Source organism: Acipenser ruthenus, chromosome 26 (assembly GCF_902713425.1).
Source record: "Acipenser ruthenus chromosome 26, fAciRut3.2 maternal haplotype, whole genome shotgun sequence".
In the NCBI taxonomy this organism is placed as follows: domain Eukaryota; kingdom Metazoa; phylum Chordata; class Actinopteri; order Acipenseriformes; family Acipenseridae; genus Acipenser; species Acipenser ruthenus.
Genome location: NC_081214.1, coordinates 3,587,905 through 3,612,734, shown reverse-complemented (window position 1 = coordinate 3,612,734; position 24,830 = coordinate 3,587,905). Strand labels below are relative to the sequence as shown.

The 24,830-nt window shown below is 42.4% G+C and overlaps 1 protein-coding gene across 3 annotated transcripts; it reads left to right on the top strand.

The window, feature by feature from the left end:
* The first annotated feature begins 8,619 nt into the window (after positions 1 to 8,619).
* Positions 8,620 to 19,507, top strand: LOC117429338 (protein ABHD15-like). Of its 3 annotated transcripts, none has more exons than XM_059001268.1 (4): positions 8,620 to 9,355; positions 9,477 to 10,641; positions 16,956 to 17,308; positions 18,214 to 19,507. In XM_059001268.1, exons 2-4 carry the CDS (start codon positions 10,120 to 10,122, stop codon positions 18,788 to 18,790), a joined length of 1,452 nt encoding a protein of 483 aa, XP_058857251.1. In that variant the 5' UTR covers positions 8,620 to 9,355; positions 9,477 to 10,119; the 3' UTR covers positions 18,791 to 19,507. The 3 variants fall into 3 exon arrangements, with proteins under 3 accessions (XP_058857251.1, XP_058857252.1, XP_058857250.1); XM_059001269.1 differs by having other exon boundaries at positions 8,620 to 9,359; XM_059001267.1 differs by having other exon boundaries at positions 8,620 to 10,641.
* Positions 19,508 to 24,830: the final 5,323 nt, after the last annotated feature.

The following is a 24,830-nucleotide window of genomic DNA, read 5'->3' as shown; positions in this document are numbered from 1 at the left end:
TTTACAGCGTCGGGGTGATAATTTGCAAGGTTGTTATGAGCAGGCTGCCTGGGTGAGGCTGTGATTTTTTTTTTTCTGTCTATGTTTCTCCCTTGATCATTTTTTTCCCGCGGCTGCTTCTGTGAAAGGCGGAATCCTGTGGTTCAGTTGTGTTAAGGTGCACGACAGAGAGCGCCAGTCAGATGATTGGGAAGGGGATTCCTTATAAAGTTTATTGTTCATATGAATTGATGCCCTGTCAGATGTCCTCTGTAGCCCTCATCTTCCCGATGCCTGTCACCAGTCTGATCACACCATGTATTTTTGCAGTTTTGCAGTCTGGGCCATAGGTTACCCAACCATCAAGAACTTCTTTGCTTCACATTGTTAAGTTTCCCATCGTCAAAGCACAGCAAAGTATAATAATGCATAGTAAAAGCATGGTAAAGCACAGGCAAGCATTGTAAAGAATAGTGAGGTACAGTAAAGCATATTAATAAACATGGCACTCGATGGTAAATGCATAGTATAACCATGGGAAAAGCATGGTCTAACTGCAAAACTACCATGCAAAAATACCATGGTAAACTCTTATAAGGGACTGTATTTCCTAATAGTGTCTCCCTATACATGCGAGTGGCCCCTGTTTTTCATTAGTGTTGCTGTCGTCTTTTTTTGCATGCGTTTGAGCTGTCAAACTGACCTGAAAAACGCGTCAAGAGCATTCCTCCTCCTCTCCAGAAGGGACGCATCATTGAGCAGCAGAGATTACCTTCCTCCTTGAATCACTGCTACATGGAAGTCACTTTGGTAGAACGATTGCATCTCCCTAGTTTTCCAGTCCAGGAAGCACCTCTCTGTGACTGACGGCCGTTGCTTCAATCACTGCATTTGACTCTGTATTTGTTATCAATGTATTGTCTATGCATGGCATGTGAGAAGCTTACTCCTGTTTGCTGTACTGTGTACAGTAGTTTTAGCCACATGACCTTTCACTTTGCAATGAGAAAGTATTTGCAAATCTCTTGGGGATATAATTCTGGACAATGTACTGCAAATCACGATGCAAACTTAGCTATGCTAGATCAAGGTTACGGTCAGACTTGGGTGGTGTACAATGCCATCTTAAAAACAGGACAGAAACATAATGAAAGGCAGAACAGTAATTAAATGGATAATTTTGCAGCATTTCACTTACCTCTCCAGTGCCCGGTTATGTGTGTTTTGTATGTTTGCCCATTTTCCAGAAACTCAGCTTGCGCACGCCTTATCAGAAAGTTAAATGGAAATGGGCATTATGTCGTTAGCCTGGTAAATAATGACCCATGAAGCAACAGCAATAGAAAATGATAGACACGCGATAGGATAGTGAATGAATGAGGCAACCACTGAGATAAGGGTTAGAAATAATAACACATATTAGATGCAGTGTGATTATATTACAGCACTGGGGCCCAGGATCTCGACTTATGGCCAGCAGGAGCTGCCCTATTTTAAAATAAGCCTCTGACAGGGGTCAGAGGGCATCCAAGGCTGGGGGACGGGACCCCCTAAAGGGAAACACAGCTGGGAGGTGGTGGGGTGGAGGAGGAGAAAGAAACATTTTGGAAAAGGGAACCACTGAATTTAAAACTATCCAGCAAATGGTATGATAGGGAGGCGCTGTAGCTCCTAGAATCATGGCAAGCCTCGATTCCACAGGTAAGAACTATTCAGAAAATGTAGCTGATATAAAACATCCTGACCCTGTCACAGGCTGAGATTGTGCACATGGCTCTGCAGCATCTCCTTATACAAACACAATCAAAATGATAAAAACACAGGTTTTATTTCACAAGGGAATGTACATAATGACGCAAGAGGCACACAGAATTTCCAGAATCGCATGCCTCAGCATGAATGATTTATAATGCATGCTTGTGATTCATTCTGAGCCAATTACAGAGCAAACATCCCAAAGAACTGAACACTATATTATCAGAATAAAGCACCTATTTTAAAATGTGTGTTTTTCACATAGGGGATCTTTCAAATAAATAAATACATTTAAAAATCAAAGTACTTTTAATGAAATCCAACACATTTTACTAAATATAAACTTGGCTACTGCAACTTTTTGAAATAGCTTTATATTGAATTATTTAATACCTTACATATAAATAAGCAAAAATGATCAATTGCATTTTTGTCCGTATATTTTCTATGAAAAATATTACATATATATTTGATCATATATGGTACTTTTATGTAAAAAAGAAAAATATATGATAACATATTAAAAAAATATGAACCGCTACTTCCATATATTACAAATTGGGTCTTCCGTCTGGGTGAGGTGTGTAAGTGGTGCCCCTTTAAATTCAGAGTGAGATCGAATCTAAGATGCCAGGAGATGGCATCCGATGGATTTGTCTTGATGATGTCACAATCTCCCAGCAGCTCCTGAGGCTTAGGCAGACACCGCTTTGTCTCAGACTGCAGCAGCATTTGCTTGCTTTCAGAACATATTTGCTTAAAGGATTCCTGTAACATTGACACAATGAAGCGATCCATTCAATCAGACATAGCCTGTCTCAATCAAGGCCGTTTAATGCTAAAGAGCCGAGCTTGGATTTAACAACAACTAAGCAAGAGCAGATTTTTTAAGAGCTGCAACACATTTTAATGTTGTTTGGTTTTTTTTGTTGCTAATTTGCTGTGTGCAAAAGTTTTCACCATATGCATATCTTTGGGGTCAAGTACAGTATCTTCTTCACATGTGCTGCTTTGTCATCTTGTGGGTCTAAATATTCCCAGACATCTTGTTTTTGTTTTGCAGTTTGCACAACAGAGAGCATTTTTTTTTCCCCACTGAAAAACCAATTGATGTTTTATAGGATGTTAATTTCATCCAGGTTTAAACAGAAGCAATCCGGAATCGGATGTTTACCCCGGAATATCTTCCAGGCTGTCCGAGCCAGGAAGGATTGTGGGTGAAGAATGAATTTGGGAGCAATGCCCCAGTTGATTAATGACACAGGCCATGTAAATACTAACAGAAAAACAACTCCTGCTTATATAGGAAAGGAAATTGCAACAGTACAGTCAGTGCAGGATGCAGATAAAGTAAATTATCTGTTGTAAAAATAACATGCTCTATTTCAATCACGCTCTCGACCAAACTATTTCTCAAGCATGCATCTGTTGCAACGGGAAGCCTGTGGTGGATGAGGCTGGAACTTGTGTTGCAAAATCCATACCGACAGAAATCAAAATACAGCAGAAAATATCCCTGTACCTGACTTACTATATAGTGGAACCCATCAAAATAATGCATCCATAACATCAAAGCACTCAATCACAGGGTCTCAGGTAAAACTATTAAGAAACAAGGTCAAGTAGACAAACATTTCTGTGTCTAAAGGAAATGTGATATTGATGAAGGAATTAGCCAAAATGTTTGTTGACCTAGTGTCTTAATACTGTGTGAATAACAGCCAAATAGCCAAATACATACATACATATATACAGTCATGCATGACATAATAAAAATATAAGTTTATGTAAAGTAGTGTTAATTGGAATTAATACAGATTCAAAGATAGAAGTAAAAATGATGTCACAATATATAGAACACCATTACATCATGTAAGAATAAATCATGAATTTGAATGTAAACAATAACAAGTAGTTGTCATGCCGTCAAAAACCTATAAATACCTCCAATGTTTGGATTCAAACACAGGCTCCCTTGAGAAAGATATGTACAACATATCGAAACGTTGGGCAGCTGGCTCTTTGAGCTAAAATATATATATATATATATATATATATATATATATATATATATATATATATATATAAAAGAGAAGTCTGTGTTAAGGAACTTTGATTGTGAGTTCAGAGCTTCTTTTCAGTTCTTTGATTGTGAGTTCAGAGCTTCTTTTCAGTTCTTTGATTGTGAGTTCAGAGCTTCTTTTCAGTTCTTTGATTGTGAGTTCAGAGCTTCTTTTCAGTTCTTTGATTGTGAGTTCAGGGCGTCTTTTCAGTTCTTGATTGTGAGTTCAGAGCGTCTTTTCAGTTCTTGATTGTGAGTTCAGAGCTTCTTTTCAGTTCTTTGATTGTGAGTTCAGAGCTTCTTTTCAGTTCTTTGATTGTGAGTTCAGAGCTTCTTTTCAGTTCTTTGATTGTGAGTTCAGAGCTTCTTTTCAGTTCTTTGATTGTGAGTTCAGAGCTTCTTTTCAGTTCTTTGATTGTGAGTTTAGAGCTTCTTTTCAGTTCTTTGATTGTGAGTTCAGAGCTTCTTTTCAGTTCTTTGATTGTGAGTTCAGAGCTTCTTTTCAGTTCTAGATGCATGTCACACACACTGCCCGAGTTTCATTGCAATTATGTCGGCGCCCAGTGCAAAGCAGTGCATTGCCAACAAAACCAAAAGAAACGTGATCCAAAGTGGCAGGTCATTAGTGCTTCTCTTACTTATGTAAGGATCTCTGACCAGCAGCTAAAAAAGGAACCCATGAACAGAGCACCGAGACTCAGCAGAGAAATTCAAAAAGAAAAGAGAGAAAATGAGGGATTGATTCAGAGAAAATGAGGGATTGATTCTTCCTGTACATAAACTGTGTCCATCTCTGTTTCTAAATACTGCATTCAAATAGTGTTGGCGGTTGCATTCAAAGTGGATTCCTCTTTAGGTCTTGTTTTAAATTGGTGGTTTAAGGTGCCATGTTCCAGAATGCCAAGACTTTGACTGCAAACAGCGTGGCATCTTCTTCAAGAGCGAAAGCCCTGAAATGAAAGAGAATCTCGAATCGAGAGCCAGAGAGAGGCGCAAGTCACTATCAGCAGGAAAGCACAGCCAGCTTCTCTTTATGCACTTGTAGTTTTTCCTCGAATAGGCCATCTGTTCATGTCTTAGTCTGTTTACCTGTTGAATGTTGACTCAATGTACAGTATATATATATAAATAATTACATACTTACATACATATATAAATACCAGTTTTTTCCATTAATCACATTGACTATTTAAGAAGGACAGCCAGCAAAGGTCTCCTTATTTGTGTCACCTTACCAGAGATAAGCGAGATTGAGAGCTACATAGAGTTTTAGCAAGTCATACTGCGAGCAGATCTGCGCAGTTCTTACCAGCGAATCAGATACGAGATCTCTGCAGATCTGTGCAATTCTTACCAGCGAATCAGATACGAGATCTCTGCAGATCTGCGCAGTTCTTACCAGCGAATCAGATACGAGATCTCTGCAGATCTGCGCAGTTCTTACCAGCAAATCAGATACGAGATCTCTGCAGATCTGCACAGTTCTTACCAGCGAATCAGATACGAGATCTCCGCAGATCTGCAAGAATGCCCTGCGTCTCATACAAACAGACTAGAGGAATCTAGGCGCCTCCCATTTAACCCATCGACGCCTCTCTTTTGTTTCACAGTTCAAAATAAATAAAGCCCCTGCAATGTCTATTGAATAACTGCTGGCAGGTTGTGTGTACTTCCCCTCGTCACCAGCCCGCTACTCAGAAAGCTCCTGGATCCCTGCTATCCAATTGTCAACAGGACAATGAGGTGTGATGGTGCTGCTGCTGCGTGGAGACCTTGACTTACTCCCCAGAGCTGAGGACTGAGTTAATTGTAGAGGGCCGGGGTGTGAGTGTGTGTCAGCAAGCCTCTTTCAGTCCCATGTGTCAAGGTTAAACCACCCAGGCAGCCTTTCCTGTCATTTTCCTTCTTGTTGGTTCATTGCTGTTCAAGGCCCCCTGTCGCACTCAATCTAACGGAAGTGTCAGAGACCTCACCCTGGTGATCAATGCCATTGTTTCACTAAACCCAGTGACTCCTTTTCACTTCAGTTAATACGTGGTCTGCTGGTTGTCTCTTATTGGTCTTCTGGCAGCTGGCAACTGTGCAAAATGATTTCTGTTAGAATACCCTACACACGACGTATTAGCTTAGTATAGACCTAAACAAAGATTGTGCTCATGAACTACTTTAAAGATAAAAAGTGCAAGAAGTGTGTCTGTTCAATGAGGGGATGACATCTGCTGAATACAGAGTATGAGATTTTGATTTTTGTAGCCTCAATTTTGATTTCTCTCTCCAGATGTGACGCTCTCTCTCTGCTCTCTTTGTTTTTCTCTGTGCTAGAAAGCCTTGACAAAACTACTACGACTAATAATAAAGATCACTTGATTCCCAGTCTCTAAAGGGACGGGGGCACCAGTAACAAAATACCAAGGACCACTGGAGGGAGGCATGGCTAAGCGAGGAGTCACTGTGTTTAAAGAGGCACATTCATCTTCATTGGATCTGCATGCCTCCCTAGACGAAAGCTTATCCTTTAACACACTGCCCCCTCTCTTTCCATTATAGGTCTCAAATTAGCAGTTTCGAAAGAAACATATGTTATAGGAAAGACGTATTTCCGTCATAAAAAACATCTGGTACTGCTTAAAAATAAAATAAAAAAAAAGTTCTCAGGTTCCAAGCCTAAAGAAATCTGTTACACTTGTACTTCCTGGACCATTTACCCTCAACAGTGTCTTCTGGGCCAAATCTCATTCCTGGGTGAAAAAATGTCCGGCAATAGGAGGATCAGCTGGCCGGTTAATGACAGCTGGAATGAGCAAGGAAATGCAACGCGATCTGAAAGCATGGCTTACAAACAGAGATCTGTTTAACCAAGTTTAGCAGATATCACATTTTAAAACAAAAAATACATGTTTACTAGAATGTGTTTCTTTCAAAACTGCACAACAGGGTAAGATAACTGAAATGATTTCTTCTATCGCAGTCTGCTTTTTCAAAGCAATTCTTGAAGAACCAGAAAACCAGAGGACATGTTTAAAAAGAGGGACTTTTATTTTGACAAAAGCAGTAAAATATAAAACTAAATAAATCCTTCTCCAAGCAGGGTCATATTTTGAATAGCTGGAAGCTTACAGAAATGTTTCTCATGCCAGGTTTTATTTAGTCGTGAAATGTACTCATCTGTCAAACCCCTCTCTCGAATACAAGTTTCTCGCAGACGATTTCCCCAGAGCTCGGGCTGTTTCATTAAAACTCTTACCAGCAACTTCATAAACATAAATGGAAAAGCATGTTCCACAGTGCAGGTTCACATACCGCTCAGTTTGTGACTGTCTAAACCAGCAGTGGCCACTTCAGAGACCCACGCAGCCTGTCAATGCTCTAACCAGCCCACTTCACTGTCAAATACAAACAATGAGGCCACTTCTACACACAGCCTACTGTTATACAGCAAGAGTCAATTCTATAAGACTGCGATTCTACACCACAGGGACTGCACTGAACCCAGAGGCTACCAGGTGCCACAGTGTGTTTAGAAATTCCTATTTAAAATGGCAATTTGAGGTCTGTGTGTTTTGTTATGTCCTTAGCTCTAGGGTATAGATGTTCCATTCTGTGCTCTGTCTGATTGAAAGGGTAATTCATTGTGGATGTTTTTCATCCCCAGGTCCGTCACAAATTGTGGGAGTGACATCATTGCCAATCCCTCTATACATTTTTTAGCAAATGGTGTAATGCCAAAAGACAAGACTGCCCTTTTTTAGTGAAGTTTGTCAATAAATCCCACTGCAGCATCATAACTGTTTGGCTAATGTTTTCAGTAGGGTAAAATGTGATGCGGTGAATAGAGGATATGAAATGATTCAAAATAGTCAACGAGTGAGGGAACAAAATCACAAAGGGATGATATTGCTTTAACAGATAAACAAACTGGGGGGAAAAAATGTTCTCATAACGAGAAGCAAACCAAAGAATAATCTGACGACTGTACAATAAAAGCCCCAGCGTAGAGGTAACAAGCTCTGTGTCTTATTATTAAACTCTTAGTAAAACCAGGAATGGATCAAACTGCTATGCAATGGGAATCTTTATGTCCATCCCTGATGCAATAAAACTGAGTGAAAAAGTATCCACACCAATCCAGGCAGCTGTCTCTTCACTTGTTTCACTTGAATGGTAAATTCAACACCAATGATGTGAATAATCGAGTAACCGTTTGGTGCAGCACTAAAAAAGCCATGCATTGTGTGTTACTAGTAAACCAATAATAGCTATATGCCTTTTACAAAAATACTTGACTCTGACCCTTGCATTCCTTTCATAGCTCCACATGTGCTAGTTCTGTGCCTGCATTGTGAATACACCTAAATGACAGACCGGACTAACAGAATTATTGCACTCCAATCACACCTTTAACTGCCAGCTGACTTTCCATGTTGCAGGGGCCGGCTTTTAACCTGCTCTCAGCGGCTCTCATAACACGTTAGCAGCAGGTGCACGGCGCTTTGCAACAGGGGAGTCTGCGGCGTTACGTTACGGTATATCAGGCAGAACTGTAATAAAGAGGACAAAATTTTTCTTTTTTTACATAGAACCGCTGTGCCCATCTTCAGTTCTCCTATATATATATATATATATATATATATATATATATATATATATATATATATATATGCAATTCAATGTGTGTACATAGCGCCTTCGATTACAATATCCTCAATGCGCTTAACGAGCAAACTTTCATTACAGATTAACAACAAAGCCATTGCAGTGAGTTGTAATAATTTGTTTTTCATTTTGATTTGGAAACAGTCAAATATTCCGCAAACCTCGGACGGAAGGTCACTGCATTATAACATCAATACTATAATAAATAATAATAATTGGGCCAATGTTTTAAATTGGCCACAACACGTAGTAGATAATTGAATTGGTCCGAGGTAATTAATGATCGCTGACGGGCTAATCTGCTTTAACCGAACAAAGGCTTCAGTTAATGAATCTGATCAGGGCTTAACCTATGATACAGTGCTATACAAATATGCCAGCGCACGCTTGCTTTGACAACACAGTACAGTACATCGACTTACCGTCTCCATATACAACCTCTAATAACTGTACTGAGCCAACATTGAAGAACATATCAATAAAATTTAGAAATTTGGTTTATGGATTGCATTAACTGTGGTTCGGTCTGATGATAGCGTTTTTAAGTAGATGATGAGAGAGAATGTGTTCTGGGGCTTGAGAGTAATTGTATACTCAGCGAGTCCTCCTCCCCTGTCCGCCTGCTGATCTGTGACCCCGAGTCGTGGGCAGTCCAGTACTGTTAAGCCGAGTCGAACCCCGGCGGAGTGAATCGGGCACTTGTGACATCAGCAGGATTGGAACTCTGAGACAAGCGACAGCTCTGGAGCTTCAGTGAAAGAGGTCATTCAACGCTGAAGCTGTTTACTCACTGGGTTTAATTTAAGTGAGGTGTCGTGAAAGCGGAAACAAAATGTAGTGATCTGCCTCAGTTAACACTGTAGCTGAGCCAAATCCAACCCATTCGCTTGCATTGCACTGGAGGAAGTAGGTAACAGAATACAAGCGGTCTTGTGGCTTTTATTTTCATTGCAACGTTTTAGATTTTTGCTTTAAAAGCGAAAGGCGGTTCACAGTAATAACACTGCTTTCCTATTACGCTTTCCAGGTGTTAACCCCCGCAGCCTCAATTACTGGACTGCTGTGTGTATAAGTTGACTCTGCAAAGTGCTTCATGAAGAAGATTCGTGTCCGAATGCATGTATTCTGCTCAAACCATACCGGATTCTGCGTTTATAATAACCGCTTATGAATACATAGGTATCGGATTACAACAACGCTCGAAGAATTGCAAACATTGCTGGCAAATACGCTTCTCTTATTACATTTGCTGATAAAGACAGTTGCACAAGTCTGATATTTTTGTTGTTTAGTTTTTATCATGCACCGCGGTTTACCAGTACATGTTATTCTGCAAGAGGAAAGGCAAGGCGGTTCGCAAATTGTGTAACATGTTGGATGGGAATGGACTCTGAATGAGCACCCATTCAGAGCACATAGCAGCATTCTGCATTCAGGTGGTGAAGAAAACAAACTGAAAGGATTATTTCTGTTCGTGTGCATTGTTATTTAGCCGGAAACCCCGCTACCGCTAAAACAAAGACTGCCTGCTGCAACGTTGTTCGTTTTTGTGTCTGTTTGATGTATATGTTTTTTTTCTTTTAAAACTCATTCACATTAAACTCGACCGACCCTCCGCCTTCACCACTGACTCTTGCCATAGCATTACCCGCTTTTCAGCTGAGCGCAGTATGCCTGAATGGTTCGCTGCTGCCTGCATTCTGATCCTGGTTGTTTTGCTCTGGCCGGTGAAGCAGTGCTTCGGATTCAGAACGGCGACGGTGGCGATGCTTAGCCGGTTTGGACTCTGCGCCTCCAGCCGTCAAATGAGCGACCCCGACAGACGCGGTTCGGAACCTGCCACAGCTGCAGGGGCAGGGGAGACGGTGTCGCTGATCTGCAAGCCGTCGACTCTGGCAAACTACCTCCTCAAGCACTGCGTCACCTTCAGCAATTTTACAACAGGGCTGACTTGGAGCTGGAGAAGGAACCCGTTCCTGCAGACCGTTTTCAATGCGTGCTGGCCCGTGGAGAGAAGAGTCCATTTCATTCGGGATTACCTCCAGATGAGCGACGACGGGCTGGTTGCGCTGGACTGGGCTGTAGCAGGATCAGCGTTTCATAAAAGGAGACGCGCCTCCAGTAACTCCACTAATCCCGTTCTGCTTGTCATTCCTAATTCATTTGGGAAAATCACCAGGAATGTCCTTAAGGTAAGATGGCACTTTTCATGTAACTTTTTTTTTTTTTGGTCACAGTAATTCGCATAACTAATGGAACACACCCTGTGGACAGTCCTGTTAGTTTACATTATCCAAATGTGCTTGTACATGACACTACAATCAGCACTAAGGGGTTAGAAACAGGATTGGGGTCAATTCCTAATTCCAGTTCCTTTGAAGGAATTGGAATTGATATTTTAGAGACATGATAACACTATGTAACACAATTTTTGTTCCTGGGTAGTAAGTGTTATTTCCTAATTGCTTATGCCTCAAAAGTATAGAAAATGGCTATTATTCCCCACAAACTTTGCTTTTGTGACCAGGACAGTGATATTTTGAAATTTACCTATTTCCAATGAGAAAACAGGCGAATTTGTGTCTTTTCGTTCACATAAAGTCAGAAAAAAACAACATATGAATCCAAATTAACATGTATTTATACTAAAGTAATACAAAAATGACTACAAAAGATTTAGAAGTGAGTAGTTTTTCGAGATTTACGATTATACTGTAAATCACTTTCACGAATCAGCCCCCAAATGTAGTCTCCCATCATGTTCTCGTTATACTGTCCTTGGTAGCGGCGTTCAAAGTCCAGTATATCCTGGTGGAAGCGCTTGCCTTGTTCCTCCGAGTACACTCTCATGTTCTCCTTGAATTTATCAAGATGAGCATCAAGGATATGGACTTTGAGGGACATCCTACAGCCCGTTGTGCCGTAGTTCTTCACCAGAGTCTCAACCAGCTCCACATAGTTTTCGGCCTTGTGATTGCCCAGGAAGCCCCGAACCACTGCGACAAAACTGTTCCAAGCCGCTTTCTACTTACTAGTGAGCTTCTTGGGGAATTCATTGCACTCTAGGATCTTCTTTATCTGTGGTCCGACGAAGACACCGGCTTTGCCTCAGTCAGCTTAGGGAAGAAGTCTTGAAGGTACTTGAAGGCTGCCGACTTCTTATCTAGAGCTCTGACAAATTGTTTCATAAGGCCCAATTTGATGTGCAGTGGTGGCATCAGCACCTTCCGGGGGTCCACCAGTGGCTCCCACTTGACGTTGTTCCTCCCCACAGAGAACTCGGTCCGCTGTGGCCAGTCCCGCCTGTGGTAGTGCGCCTTGGTGTCCCTGCTGTCCCAAAGGCAAAGATAGCAGGGAAACTTGGTAAAACTGCCTTGGAGACCCATCAGGAATGCCACCATTTTGAAGTCTTCTATATTATTATTATTTATTTCTTAACAGACGCCCTTATCCAGGGCGACTTACAATTGTTACAAGATATCACATTATTTTTTACATACAATTACCCATTTATACAGTTGGGTTTTTACTGGAGCAATCTAGGTAAAGTACCTTGCTCAAGGGTACAGCAGCAGTGTCCCCTACCAGGGATTGAACCCACGACCCTCCAGTCAAGAGTCCAGAGCCCTAACCACTACTCCATACTGCTGCCCTTCTATGACCTCCCAGCCATACTCATCATACTTCAAGGCGTCCAGCAAGGTCTTGATGCTGTTGTAATCCTCTTTGAGGTGCACCGAGTGAGCCAGGGGAAGAGACGGGTACTTGTTACCATTATGGAGCAGCTATTTATATTACTGGAAAGTTCTAGAAAGTTCTAGAAGTTACTCCAAGTTTACTCAGCACTGAATCTATCTGGAATGGTCTGGAAAATAGGTAAATTTCAAAATATCACTGTCCTGGTCACAAAAGCAAAGTTTGTGGGGGAATAATAGCCATTTTCTATACTTTTGAGGCATAAGCAATTAAGAAATAACACTTACTACCCAGGAACAAAAAAAAAAAAAAAAATTGTTACACGGTGTTGTGGTTGTTCAGCTGCTTTCATTTCAAGCCCATTTAATCGACAAAGAGTGACTTCAATTTAAGTAATTTGTTGCCACTGTGAGAATTTTAAAAGAATGGAAACTACACATTTCAGCTCTGTTGTAGCTCAATTAAAATACACATTTTCAGATTTCTGTTTTTGTGATAGCATTTTACAGGGCAAACCCCAGAGTTGATTTTTATTTATTTATTTTTTAATAAGCACTGTGCCTTTAAGACCTCTATCTTTTGTTTCTTAACAAGGTAGATGTTTAGTGTGCTCCCTCCAACCTGACAACAACAAGGCCAACACCTTGTTGCCATGGCACCTTTGACTTGTGTCTAAGGGAATCAATACACAGGAGCGTGAATACTGGGAATGAGCAAAAAAAAAAAATTGTAATAAATAAATAAACCCTGAATTGTCGTGCATTTAACTCCCAGGCTGCATGCATAAAAGCTGTAAGCTGGGATGAAGGTAGAAGATTCCCTCCTCCCTGCCCCCTCTCTGCTCAAACTTCAGTAACGAGATTAAGCAATGCTTTTCTGTCACAGGTTTATATAGGAGAACTGGCTGTGCTATATACTTGATCATAAATAATACATATACAGTATTTAGATACTGTAGTGTTCCTTTAAATATGTGGGTATGGTTAAAAGCAATCTTTTTGTCTTGGATTTTTGCAATCTAAATCAGACTATTTATCCCTCATAGTTCTCCCTTCACAATATTATATCACGTTCCAGCTGCATTCCCCTGCCTCTGAAGAGTGGTGTCCTGTTTTAAAAAAAAGACATTGACAACACTAGTGCAGACGGCTGGTATTATTTACAACAGTATAATAGCAACTGTGTGTGTGAGAGTGCATTGAGTCATGATTGTATAAGAGACCTGTTCTTGAATGATGAAAGCAGATGTGCTTTATGGCTGGTGTAAATACATTCACTGCCTACCTGTTTTAGTTTTTGCCTTTAAACTAAGTGGTCATTAATGGTCCTTCTATCTTAAGACACAAGTAGCCAATCACCATGCTTGGTGTATTTGGGACACGCCTATTGGCAGTAACCCCAGCTGTATGTTCCCAAACCATTAGACTCCTGCTAAATCTGCTCCGAACTAACGTATTGGTGAAGTCATAGTGTGTTTCCTAAGCAATTGATTTACCTGCTTGGATTAACTGGAAATGGATTTGGAATTGAAAAACAGGAATTGATCCTGTCCAGATTTAAGACCCTCATGAGGGTCGTGATTATTTAATTAATAACTGCTTTTCATCCAACCCTAATGTGGCCCACATTTGTATGGCTTCTGTCACATGGGGACAGTTTCTTGGTCTCTTTGGAAATATATGTGCTTATTTTCAGGGGGGGTGTTTGTTGCTCTTCAAATAGACTGCGGCATCACCAGACAGCTTGGTGTTGTTTATAGACTGTCAGCCTTGGTTATTGTCTTTGCTGGGTTGCGTTCAGCACACCCACAGGAAAGAAAGACCACTTCTGAAGTCACAGCTCTTCAGGCTGCTCACCTCACAAGGCTGAAGTGGGTCATAGTGCAGCTCAGAGCTGCTGTTGACTTCTCGTAGGAGGTAAAGCGCTCCCATGCTAAATGATTAGTTAACCTACAGCCACACAAATAAGCACTTCTGATAGTGAATAGCTGTTCTGTAAGAACATGCAGTGCCTTTCCTTCAATTGCTTTGCCATTCGTTGTTTGAAAATAAACACATCATTTACTGAAGCGATTCAGTTATTATTATTATTATTATTATTATTATTATTATTTATTTCTTAGCAGACGCCCTTATCCAGGGCGACTTACAATCGCAAGCAAATACAAATACATTCAAGTGTTACAATATAAGTCATACAATAAGAACAAGAAATACAATAATTCTCAAGTGTGACAAACCACAATTCAATAATACAGCAGATAATAGTGAAAGTTACATCAGGATATGATTAAATAGTGATAGTTACATCAGGATATGATTAAGTACAAAATACTACAGATTAAACACTTGGCAGATTACAATATTCTGAGGTCCACGCCGTGGACCATGCCTACTGGTACTGCAGCTGTTACCCCCCCACCCCCCCCCCCCCCCCTTATTCTCACAGGTACAAGAAAAAAATTTGAGAAGAAACTCATTCTACAGTCTGCAAACAGCTGTCCACCACCGTGTACTGCTGTAGCAATAAAATACAAACTGTGTTTAAAAGTATACAAGTCTTACACAATCTCTAAAAGAAAAATATGCATTTGTCTCAAATTATGAAAAAAAAAACCCAGCACACACACACACACACACACACAACAAGATGCTTATTCCATGCAGGTGGGCGTGCTGTCCCCAGCGTTGCAGTGCATGTGTCAAGGCTGGGGTTGCCAGTTCTGAAGGACAGGATGATTACTGCTCGAGCCCTTTCTCTCACTGATAAATCAATATGCTATATCCTTTGAGACTTGCATTCTCCTCTTGATCTGCGCAGGCTGTGGAAACAAAGAAGCCACATGATTGTCTGTTTCTTCCCACGCTTGCATTGTCTGCCCCCACAAACGACAGCCGTGATACCATTAATCACAGTGACAGCGGCGCATCTTTCACAGCCTTCCCCTGACAAACTGATGATGATCACACTTACGCACACAGACTCCGTAAATCATCATCTCTCCCTGAGCAGCGGAGTGGCTGGGATGAGGAAGCGCTTATCTATCCTGTTCTGTACACCCTGATCTGCAAACTGGGGGAGCCCTCCAAGTTCCCTACATTCATCAGATCCCTATGGAATATTCCTTGTGGAACGGGAATGGGTTATATGGGATCATAAACCGTTGAAATCCCAGTCTTGAAGGAACCGTTATTTCACAGCAGCCCGTTTTATTTCTGCTGTAATCTGACTGCATTCACTTCTCTAGGCATGTGGGGGTCCTAATTCGTGCTGCACAGGAAGTTAATCTATAGTATGGTCACAGGATATTGTCCTCCACCAGGTGAAAATAAAGTCTGGACATCCCTTTTAAGGACTTGATGGGAAATTACATTTCGCTTCCTAAATAAATGACCGGCCTGGTTTTAAAACTCAACAGTTTGCTGCTATGGATTTTGAACAGAGTTGCAGTTTTGCACCTACGTGAGGAATGTGTGGGTGTCCGTGCTGCAGTCCTGCTGCCGTTGCTTTCCACTCCTCTGTGAGAGCAGTGCCACGCAGGGGTCTCCAGCTGGCACAGGAAGAGCAGAGCCAGGGATTAGGAATTCCACACCGTCCCAACACAATGCTCATGGCTCATGGAATAATACAGGCACCAAAATCGGAATGGAAATGTGGGCTGTTTGCTATTTAAAGGAACGAATAACCAAATACAAAATGGGAGCATTCAGTGTGAAGTTCATTAATTCATTGTTAAATGAGTTTCTGTGATAACGCGCTGCAGCTGAAGATGGTTAAATAGTAAAGGTCAAAGCGTTTCAGGGAAACGCAGCGACGGCAGGCTCTCTAATCCCCTCGCGGCTGTGGGCTACAGAGGAGGAGGAGGAGGAGGAGGAAGATTGTGTTTGTTTAGCCAGTTCATCCGAGAGAGAGAGAGAGAGAGAGAGACACTTCATTATTTGCACAGAATATCTGCAGACACTAAGGCACTCAGAGAGGCTTTCCAGATGCCACAGTTGTTTTACGAAGCTTTACGTGTGGGAGCTGATGAGTTTTTATACACACAACACCACTGCTCGTTTTACCTTCAAGTCACACAAACTGAAGTGGAAGAATCGTAGAATACCCGTTACTGGTTTTCACTAACTGAAACATTAATGCTTATTTTAGATTTCCAACTCGAATGCCAACAGCTGCGAATAATCAGCTGAAGCATTTCATTTACCAGGCTGGCATGGGGTTGCTTGGGGTACATTCAGGGTTGGGGGGGGGGGGGGGGGGGGGGGGGGGGGGTCATTCATTTTTAAAATGAGTTCCCATTCCATTTTAATTCATTCCATCTCATCGTTGATCCAAATTGCAATCGGCAGTATTCTAAACGAGCTTCTCACAGTGGCAACAACTTACTTCAATTGAAGTCACTAGTTAATTAAATTGGCTTCAAATGAAAGCAGTTGAACAATGGCAACAATGATGTCTCTAAAATATAAATTGCAATTCCTTCGATGGAACAGGAATTGACCCCAGTCCTGGATACATCCACACACACAACCACATAGACTGCTGAATTCTGTGTTGAGGCACAACACTGTAGAGCAGTTCAGTGTGCCCTCATCATCTTGAGACTTCTGCTTGCTTTTCCCTGTATGCTGATCTGGCCTCTCTCTGTGTCCCTGCTGCTTGTTTTTCCCTGCATGCTGATCAGGTCTCTCTCTGTCTCCCTGCTGCTTGCTTTTCCCTGTATGTTGATCTGGCCTCTCTCTCTGTCTCCCTGCTGCTTGCTTTTCCCTGTATGCTGATCAGATCTCTCTCTGTCTCCCTGCTCCCACAGCTGTGTGAGGGTGCTCTGAATCACGGCTACCTCCCCGTGGTGTTTAACCGGCGCAGTCACAACGGCAGTCCTCTCAGCACAGCGAAGCTTCAGCAGTTTGGGGACCCAGCGGACCTGCGGGAGGCCGTGCGTTACATCCGTTACCGGCAGCCGTCAGGACGCCTGTACGCGGTGAGCGAGAGTACCGGCTCGGGCCTGCTGCTCTCCTACCTGGGCGAGTGCGGCTCCTCCAGCTACGTGACCGCCGCCGCCTGCCTCTCGCCCATCTTCCGCTGTCAGGACTGGTTCGAGACGGGCGCCCCCTGGCTGTACCGCTGGGCTCTGCTGCTGTACCAGAAGATCTGCCTCAGCAGGTAGATGGGGCTGGGGCTGGGGCTGGGGCTGTGGTGAGGGGGTCTTTCTCTATTTTTTTTAACCAGATTTGCCCATTGAGACTGAGGCCTGATTTATAAGGGCGTCCTGAAAAACTATATAAAAGGACGATTGCAATGTACAAATCACACAGTACAAACGTGCGGGGTACAGACTTAATCAGCAGCATGCAGAGATTAAAGACCAGAATAAATAAGACCTGGATGTATTTGTTAATGTGGATTGAAGGAGAAGCATTGGCAGAACCTCCCCCACAAAACTTAAAGTCTGTAATCCAAACCTGAACCTGGCCCGCTTTCCCAAGCTGAGACAGAATGACTTTCAAATGTGCCTAATTATGTTTGTTGCTTTTAATGAGTCCTAATGAGACCGAGAGATTTTTCGACTGTAAGCAGTTTTATAAATAAATTAAATAAAACTCACTCCCAGCCAGAACTGACTGTCCCTGGCAGTCTGTCGAGAAATCCTTCAGGAGCACGCAAAACATACAGAGAGACCCCCACCTCCTAAAACCCTGAACGAGGTGTCTGGGAAATGTGCCAGAAACAACAGCAGCCAATGCTGATCAGATATTCCCATACCCTGCAAATTACCATTTTTTTAATACAGATTTCTTGATCCGAACAGTGTTTTGGAGCTGAACTGCCAGGAAAGAACAGTGAACTGTGTTGCTGGAAACATGCACTGTTTATGACTTCTTTCAATGGCATGTACAGAGGTTCAGTTTAAGTACATTTTAAAATTAGAATTATTGATATTAACCACTTGACTGCCACTGAAGCAATGCAAAAATATGAAAAGTGGTCTTGAGCTGGATTAAACCTATATAAAACCAAATAGCATGTTGTGTTTAAACCTGTGCTTCTCTTGTGGGGTTTGTCTGCAGGTACAAGACTGCGCTGGGCGAGACCCTGTGCACAGACGCACTGTTCTCTAGCTCCTCTCTGCAGGGGCTGGAGGAGGCCTTGTTCTGCCAGGGTGGCCAGAAGGGGGCAGTGGTGAGCGGCGGCAGCTGGGACTCTTACTGGGAGCGGAACGACCCCCTGCGGGACGTCGATGAGGTGGCGATCCCGGTGCTGTGCCTGTGCAGTCAGGACGACCAGGTCCGGGGCGACCCCCGCACCACCCTGCCCTTCGAACTCTTCGAGTCAAACCCGCACTTCTTCCTGCTGCTCACCGAGCAGGGCGGTCACTGCGGCTTTGCCACGGCGGGCAATCGAGCCGGCGGTGCAGACGACGCCCCCTTGTGGAGCCACCAGGCGCTGCTGGAGTTCTTCCGGGCCACCTCTGAGTTTTTCGCGGCCGAGGAACGGACCAAACTGGCAGCCCGCCGCCGGGGGTTAGGGGGCGGCACTAACGTCAAGGCCTTCCGGGGCCGCGGAGTCAGCATCTGCAAGAGAGAGGCGGTCTGCTCACACAACATCCCCGACATCTATAACTGGCAGAGGTCCTACACCAGGTGACCGCTGCTTACCCGCTGGACACTCGGAGGGAAGGCACACTGCAGGGTATGGCACTGACATTGCAGAACAGGGCTGCTCCAGGAGGGGAGAGAAGAGTTTTACTGGGGGTTTGGAGTGCAGGATTAGGATAGGAGGGTGAATCCTTGGACTGGGGCACCCACTCCCCCCATCATGAGATTGGGATGCAAGGGGCTTTATAGCAGGTCTGCCCCCGGCTGTTTTTACAGTACAACAGCAGTGACGTGCTGTAGAAAATGAAGCTCCTGTATTTCCTGAATTATGCTTTATAACTTTTTTTTTTAGTTTATGTTCCTGTTAATCAATTAAATTGGCTTAAAATGAAAGCAGTTGAACAATTACAACTCTAAAATATCAATTCCAGTTCCTAACAAAGGAATTGGAATTGATTTTAAAATGGAATTGACTTGACCCTGCTCTTTGTAAGACTGCAATGTGTTTGGAAAATGGAGACCTACTGATTTCACAGTTGAGTGTTCTGCAAAGCGAAAGTCAGATCTGAGTGTTCTGTGACCTGAAAGTAAACTGCAGAGCACTGTGAGTGTGGAAGGAGGTTGCACAGAGTCAGCTTAGTGAGCCAGCCTGTATCTAAACTGATCTGTTTTGAAAGGAGTGTTTGTGATTATTTTTTTGGCACCGTTGTACAGTCACAATGTTTTCTTGTGTCTATCTAAATAAAATAAATCTAATTAAATAGAATGCATTTTGGAGTGATAAATTACCCCCCCAGTGTGTGTGCGCGCACACACACACACACACACACACGTAGTCTTGTCATGTACTGTTTAACTTGCTATACAGACACATGGTCCAATTCATTAATTCAATAGAGCAATATTAAACATTATTCAGTCTAAATTAAATGGATCTGGCCCCACGGGCACATTATTCCTGGCCGTGATGCTGATCAGGTATCCCCACCAGTCCAGGGTTTTGCTGAAACTAGTTTATTACTGTTGTCCGTTTGGACTGCAGTCTGACAATGAGAATAGATTCTAGAGCCATCACTGTAGATACACTATATATAGATTCTAGAACCCTCACTGTAACTACACTGTATCTATAGATTCTAGAGCCCTCACTGTAACTACACTGTATCTATAGATTCTAGAGCCCTCACTGTAACTACACTGTAACTTAAAGTCTCAGAGTCTGCCTGTAAGTTCAGTTTGATGTGCGCTAGGAAACCATGCACATTTGAAACAGATATATAGTTAGGGATGTCAGGTCTCACAGATGCGCCTCTTGGTCGCTGCTGGCTCTCTATCTGCAGGTGCACAGGAAAGCAAAGCGGATGTGCTAACTGGGGCTGGCGTGCCACACGCTCTGTCTGAAACGAGCCAAGCAGCTTGCAAAAATCTCCCTCCAAATCAGGCTGTGCAAGTTCCCATGCCTGCAGTGAGAAGGTGTGGGGAGTTTAACTTGCTTTTTAAAATATCTGGGTCACTCCTCGTTGAAGTGAAGCAGAGGGAGGCCGTCAAAGTATTCTTTTGTAATAAAGGTAATTATTAAGAAATTAATATCTGATAATCAATAAAGTATGCAGCGTTATTGTTTCATGCAGCAGTATTTTTGATAACCGTATTAATATTGTTTTCTGGAAATAACAGTGCACGCTAAACAAATCGACAGAGACACAGACAAGCTCTAGTATTTTACAAATACTGTAAATATCCCTTTTAGCCCTGTAGCTGCAATTTTAGGAGATCTTTCTGTACAGAACCAGTACCTGCTCAATAAATAATGAATATGACAAGTCAATATGTTGGTCTGTCTTTTTGAATCGTTGCATTATGATGAAAGAGCTGGTACAACATTTGAATATTTTAAGGAGGGATTTGATGAATGATTCATGACTGAGCTCGGGTTGCTTGTGTTCGTGGTTAACACCACCCAACGCTGCTTTCCACGGCACCTCTGAAGAGACTTGCGGTTTTACACAGGCACGCGGTCTCCTGAAAGGCCACGGAGACTGAACTGCTCCCTCACCCTCTAAGGAAACTTTCTGCACTGAAGCCGAGGACAGGGGGTGCAGCAGTGCGGGTGGGGGAGCCATTCTGCAGTTTGCTTGTACTGTACTATGTACCTACAGATCAAAAACGCGCAATGGCAGAATATGCAGTAATTCTAAAATGAATTTGTAAAAAAGTTTACGCTTTCTTGCTTTGACTTGGCTTTACCTACCAATGCATTTACTGCCACGACAAACACATAACTTAATGCTAATGATTTACTGTGCAGGACTGTTCACTTTGAATGCACCCAGAATCGCTTTGTATGAAGTATCCGATACGACAAGCCTGGATGCGATTAGGGACTGGATTCCTTCGGTTCTTATACTACCCTTGGGCACACGAAGTGCGTGAAAGCGGCTTGAACTCACTGAATTACGAGCTAAGTGTTTATGGAGAGGATGTGGTGAGTGACGCGAGTAGCGCCAGGCAGCTGTTGCTTGTTTATCGGGTTTGTATCACAGTCATTCAATTCTCACACACCACTAACCCAATTTATAACAGCACCTGAGAACGTGTGAGCGTGGGGATCATACATCGTTCCTGTTAGAAGTCACGACCAGGGAGATGCCTTGTTCTGCGCTGTTGTAAATAGCCGAGCATCTCCACTGTGCAAACACAGCCTGCATCAGTCATTCTGGGCATTATGATAAAGGGTCTGGGTGTTTGGACTTCAAGGGGTGGTCATAAATGAAATACTTTGTATGTAAATGGTTTTGCCTTTAACTACCATAGGAGCAATCTAGGTAAAGTACCTTGCTCAAGGGTACAGCAGCAGTGTCCCCCACCTGGGATTGAACCCACGACCCTCCGGTCAAGAGTCCAGAGCCCTAACCACTACTCCACACTGCTGCCCATACCTTTGATAGTTCCATTAAAGACATTGAAAATACGGTATACCCTCTGATAAGTTCCAACAATACCTATTGCTAATATTTCATTTTTTGGTAGATTTGCAGACAGAGTTCCCGTCTTAAAAACCCTTGCTCTTAGCTAATTGATATTTTTGATTTATTTGTTTTCCAGCATCATCATTACTAACAAGACACATCATACTGGTTGGTCTTAAAATAGATATTATTTCTTTTTTCCTGTATCAAATAAATGGTAATACCCTGCCATCTTGTGGACATTATTAATATTGCAGTAAAGTACAAAAAAAAGAGAGCTAATTTTGTAAATCTAGGAGGCACATACCAAGTATGGAGGATATTTTATGCCAAAACGAAAAATAAAAATATTTATTTATTTATTTATTTATTTATTTATTTATGTATTTATGTATTTATTTTTAATGAATAAAACATGGTATACTCGTATCAGCCCAATAAAAAGATTAAAATCGCCAGTGGGTGTTTAGGAGTCTTCCGGAAAGCACGGTTAATGTTAATGCAATGATGTGGGTATAAAAGGAGACGACACACTTAAAGGAAGGCTATGTAATCCACTTTCCTTCCCTTTTTAACAGTCATTATGCCTGATTATACCTCGACCTGAGCCAATCACAGGGTGTCCGATCACAGTCCTGCAGGACCAGAGCCAATCACAGGGTGTCCGATCTCAGGCCTGCAGGACCAGAGCCAATCACAGGGTGTCCGATCACAGTCCTTGCCACGGAGACGTCCTCACCTCTGGAGACGATTCTCCACGCTGTCACAAGGGGGCACTATGCTAGAGCTGAGCAGATGTGACAAGGCAGGCACACCGGGTGACTCAAGGCTGTTCTTTTGGCTCGGATTCTCAGATTATCTTTAGCATGACTGTCTTTTTAAAGCAGGAACATGGGACCAAAGGTCTAAGTTTAGGCTGCTTTATAAAGGTTATGCAGCTATTTATACAGGACGATGGCCCAGTTTAGATAAAAGCTATTAATGTACATTTAAACCAGTTAAGGGACAGGTGGATTAATAATCAACTGCATTATAAAAGGGTATGTTGAATAATGGTTTTGCGGCATTGAGTTACAGGAGGAGAATTTCATCCAGAGTGACATCATAAACAAAGTAGAACGTTCCAGTAGAGCACATGGGTTTCTGCACTAGACGGTGTATACTGTACTTGTAATGCACTCTTCAGTAGAATTTTAGTTTGAAAATTTTCAAACAGTTTGTGTGCTCTCTTTGGAGTTCGAGGAGCTGCCCTGCCAAAACGTATATGCATTATAAAATAAATTCACAGATAAGAAACTTAACGTGCTGGTGCAATTAGACACGCAGTGACTGAAGGGTGTATAACAGCAAGCGGGTGTGACTAAATAAGGATAACATAACAGTGACAGCGCGAAAATGATTAAGCAACGTTTCATACAACGATATATATATATATATATATATATAGAGAGAGAGAGAGAGAGAGAGAGAGAGAGAGAGAGAGAGAGAGAGAGAGAGAGAGAGAGAGAGAGAGAGAGAGAGAGAGAGAGAGAGAGAGAGAGAGAGAGAGAGAGATAGATAGATAGATAGATAGATAGATAATATCAATTAATAATTGGTAATATCCTTATTTGGTTACACTCGTTAGAGCGGACAATCGTGAACGACTATAGACAGAGAAGTAGTATACTGTGGATTTCAATGAGAATGTATTTAACTAGCAGTAAACGGTTACTGTAGGCGGTATTTGTTGGAATTTGCAAAAGGGAAATTAAAATATCTGAAAATCTCTGAGGCTAAATTTCTGGTTTTGGAATGACGTGCGTTTCCAGTCTAATTTTGTGTAATCCCACACGTCCTAGTTCAAGTCCCTCCCACGTTAATTACACAGGTGCAGTTCTGTTCAAACTCAGTGCGGCGAGACGGGAGCGGCTGATGTAAGATAATGGAAAGCGACTGGGCTCATTTAAACCCTACTGCGGACTCTGAATCTCAGCGTGGAAACATATACCGCGAGAGAATCAGCTGTTTCTGACTCTGACAACACAAGCCAGAGACTTTTTTTTTTTTGTTGGTGGTGATACCACTCCGGGCTAGGCGCCTGAAGTGTGTTCCTACCGGCATTGCCAGGGTCAAAGTCGCGGGAGTTTGTTTAGTCAGTGGCTCTGTTTGAATTCAGACGCAGTTTGGAATGCTATTGAAAGGTCACACGTTTTAGAATTTGCCAACCTGACCCAAAATGTCACCTTCAGTGAACTACTTAGCTGAACTACTTAGCTGGCAGTATTTACATGACTGCTTGGTATTTACTATGCAACCTCCAAATCTATGTTACACAGATAACCGACAGACAAAATGAAGGAGTCTTTTGTATTTTATTCCAGGAGCATCAGCATTGATGATTTAAATATATATATATATGATTAGGGGACCATCTACAATACTGATCTTGAATAAAATGTATTGTCTTGCTTCTCTCCCTTTTAAACAAAGAGAGAGTTGAAGATCAGTGAATGGAGCTCAATTAGTGACTGCTGTACAGCTATTCTGAAATGAATGTTTCTGGGTCTGTTAGCATGTGTCTGTTTCGGTATAAGGAGATGACTCCGGGTGACAGCAGTAAGACTTTGTTCTTGGACTCTGCAGTGTCCCCACAGCCCCAGCACACTGTCCTGATTGTTATCAATGGGGAGGACTAGCTGGGAGGCTCAACGCAAGCAAGCATGTACACTGCGCTGTGAAATCCATCCTCCTGCCCCTGGCTTTGAGAGCTTCTCATCGGAGTCTTCCACAAGGGGGTCACTGCTTGTGTTTTTAATCACATGCATCTCAAATCCATCCTGAGAAATAGTTACTCAAGACATGAGATGAGTTCTTCTACCTTCACAGCCTCTGTTATAAACATCTTCAAGTGCTCACGATACTGCCCATTCTATATCACACATAAGAAATCACGGTTAAGGATTTGTCTGAATTAAACTGCATCCTTTCCTGTGTACAGATGCCCAGAACAGACTGTTACAAAACAACACCATCACATGATATGTGATCTTTGTAATTGCCATTTGTTTTCTAAGAAGTTGTGTGTAGGGTGTCTCATATTATAAGGTTTGCCTGCACGCGATGACTTCTATACAATAA

Excerpts from the sequence above, each read along its gene's own strand:
- LOC117429338 (XM_059001268.1), top strand. The coding sequence starts at position 10,120 with ATGCCTGAATGGTTCGCTGCTGCCTGCATTCTGATCCTGGTTGTTTTG. Across the intron at positions 10,642-16,955 it reads TCACCAGGAATGTCCTTAAG|CTGTGTGAGGGTGCTCTGAA; the intron begins GTAAGATGGCAC and ends CTGCTCCCACAG. Across the intron at positions 17,309-18,213 it reads CAGAAGATCTGCCTCAGCAG|GTACAAGACTGCGCTGGGCG; the intron begins GTAGATGGGGCT and ends GTTTGTCTGCAG.